The 2,989-nt window shown below is 42.6% G+C and overlaps 1 protein-coding gene across 1 annotated transcript in view; it reads right to left on the reverse strand.

Annotated features, from left to right (window-relative positions):
• Positions 1-1,709: 1,709 nt before the first annotated feature.
• Positions 1,710-2,989, reverse strand: part of LOC102818366 (60S ribosomal protein L36-like) — a 6,099-nt gene continuing 4,819 nt past the window's right edge. Inside the window, exon 2 of the mRNA XM_006861223.1 lies at positions 1,710-2,042. Within this exon, the coding sequence (XP_006861285.1) occupies positions 1,710-2,042 (333 nt within the window). The remainder of the gene's footprint in view (positions 2,043-2,989) is intronic.

Consider the following 2,989-nt stretch of genomic DNA (forward strand, 5'->3'; position numbering starts at 1 on the left):
CTTTGTGGGCTCGGGAGAAAGTGCTTGTCTCTGAATTTCTGCTCTTGGGTGACTTTCATGTGATTTGTCATCTCTATTCCCTCATATCTGCTTGCTGGTTTTCTTCTTTACTGCATTTTTATATTTCAAAAGACACACCTCCTACACTCAAGATACACCCTACACTAATCCTGCCTCATCAGCAAAGACAACCTATTCCCAAAAGGCATGTTGTTGTTAAGTGCTGTTGAGTCGGTTCTGACCCATAGCAACCCTGTATAGGGTTTCCAAGAAGCGGCTGGTGAGTTTGAACCACCGACCTTACAGTTCAAATCGACCTTGTGGTCGAATGCTTACTCCAACTATAGGAACAGAGGCTGAGATTTACAACACATATTTTTTGGAGGCCACAATTCAATCCATAATAGTGACTCTAATCATCTTGAACTTCCTGCTAGTCCTTGAACATTCTAAACCCTTTCCCACTTCACTGCTTTTGTTTATTGTATTCTCCTCAACTGGAGCTCGTTACTTCAAGACCTTCCTATGGCTTTCTCATCCATGCTATTCACTTTTCTGCTCAGATGTCATGTTAGGAAAAAGGCCATCCCAAATAGGGATTCAATCCCAATCTATTATACTTTACTAAGTATAATTTATTAGATTTTATGATTCTTCACAGACCTAAATGAACCCTGATGATACAACTGGTAAAATGCTCAATGCTAACCAAAAGGTTCATAATTCAAACCCATGCAGTGGCTCCATGGAGAAACAACACAGTTATGTAAACTTCTGAAGGCTGTAATCTTTGACCTTCATCAGTATTTCAATTCCTTCTTGCTTTCCACAAGCAAGGTTTTATTATCTGCAGATTGAAGGCTGTTAATGAGTCTTCCTCCTATCCTGATACCACATTTTTCTTCATAGAATCCTATTTCTTGGATTGTTTGCTCAGTATACAGATTGAATAAGTATAGTGGGGGACACAAAAAACAAAAACCCTGGTGCAAGCCTTTCCTAATTTAAAGCCATTTAGTATCCCCTTGTCCTGTCTGAATGACTGCCTCTTAGTTATGTACAGATTCCTTATGAAGCAATGAAGTTCTCTGGAATTCCCATTCTTCAAATTTTTTTCTATAGTTTGTTATGATCCACACAGTAGAATGTCCTTTGCATAGTTGGTAAAGCACAAGTAAACATTTTTCTGGTATTCTTTGCTTTCAGTCAAGATCTATCTGTCGTCAGCAATGATATCCTGGGATCCACGCCCTCTTCCACATCTGGTTGACAGCCTTTGTTGTTGTTTTTAAGCGCTGTCGTCTTGGTTCCAACTCATAGCAATCCTGTGTAGGGTTTCTGAGGAGCAGTTTGTGGGTTTGAACTGCTGATCATGTGGTCCCCAGTCCAATGCTGATCATACAGTGCCACATGAGGAGCCTTTAGCACTACCCAAACTTAAATGGTTGTTCATTTATTATCCATCTATCTCATTACAATGCATGTTACAATGTGGTAAGGATTTTGCGTGCTTGGCTCCCTACTCAATCCCCAGTACACAGCACACTATGAATACAGAGTTGTTGACTGAATGAGTGACTAGAAACTCAACTAATAAGACTAAGTTTCCATAAAGTGTCTCTGCAAGTTTTTTTTCTTATTTATTTATTTATTTGTGTGTGTGTGTGTAAAGGTTTTTATTGGTGGGGGCACAGTGGACAGGGACCTGCTCAGTCCTTCTTGGTAGCCACTATCCTCCTGGCAGCCGGGACATTGCTGAGCTCCTCTTGCATCCTCTTGGCACGGATGTGTTTCCCCACCCTTCTCTTGAACTTGAGCACCTGCTTGTCCTTGGAGACCTTGAGCAGCTCCATGGCCCAGAGCTCATGAGGTGCAAAGCCACACACCTCCCAGATCATGTCCCGCACGAACGTGGTGTGCTTGGTGAGGTGCCCATGGCGGCAGCTGTGCCTCTCCTGGCTCACGTGCTTGGTTACTTTGTGGCCCTTGTTGAGGCCAACGGCCATAGGGTAGTACGCAGCCACGCTGCTTTTCTTCAATGGCTACTGCGGCAGAAGGTTCTTTTGCTTTTTTAGTGTTAAGCATTTTTGGTGGTAGTAGAAAGCCATCCCAAATTTTCCTCCTTTTTTATCTTGTTCTTAAAGAAGAAATACTAGGTTCAAGAAGATATCAGGGTGGAACCAATAGCAAAGGATTTATATGGCCTATCCACAGCCTCCATGCTCTCAGTTTGGCCCTGGCATGCCCATTAGTTATAACCGGATATATAACATTTATGACTATCATAGCAACCAAGCAATGCCTGGATGAAGAGAAAGACAGCCTCTTCTTACATGGAATAAACAAGACCAACCTAAAGGCTGGAAAATTAGTATGGTGGACTTGCATCCGCAATGTTTTTACTTAAAGAATCAGGCTGGACCAGAAACAATGGGAGGACCTTCGTCAGCAGGTAGGACCAATCTACTGGATATTTCAAGTGAACAAAGAACCACGAGTGGGAAATGGTAGCATTAGAAATGACAGAGGGCAAACTAGGGTCATATCAGCTGATGAAGAGAGACTGCTACTCAGGGGAAGACATGGGATCTGAAATGTCAAACCGAATCTTCTACAAAAGAAAAAGAAGTATTCCTCCAGTTTTACAATGGGACCTAACTGCTTTGAGGACTAGGGTTGAGGAAATGTTTTTGACGGTGTTCCAAAGTCATCTGTGACAGAGGAAAGGCATGACATTAGGGAGCTTTTGGAATTACACCCCGAGAGAGAGGCTTGATCCAGGGAATTATTGAAAGTCGCCCTCTGATGGTGACAGATAGAAAATCCATCATAAAAATAATTGAGGAATTTCCGGCGCTTCCCTAACCGGGCAGCACAGAGTAGACACTGGACAGGGAGAGAAAGGAATAGTCAGAAACATCACACTAGAAGGCTTGTAAGTCCATCTTCTGCCTATGACTGATTGGAATACCTAAAATGGGGCTACAGC

The sequence above is a fragment of the Chrysochloris asiatica genome, unplaced genomic scaffold, assembly GCF_000296735.1.
Source record: "Chrysochloris asiatica unplaced genomic scaffold, ChrAsi1.0 scaffold00041, whole genome shotgun sequence".
In the NCBI taxonomy this organism is placed as follows: domain Eukaryota; kingdom Metazoa; phylum Chordata; class Mammalia; order Afrosoricida; family Chrysochloridae; genus Chrysochloris; species Chrysochloris asiatica.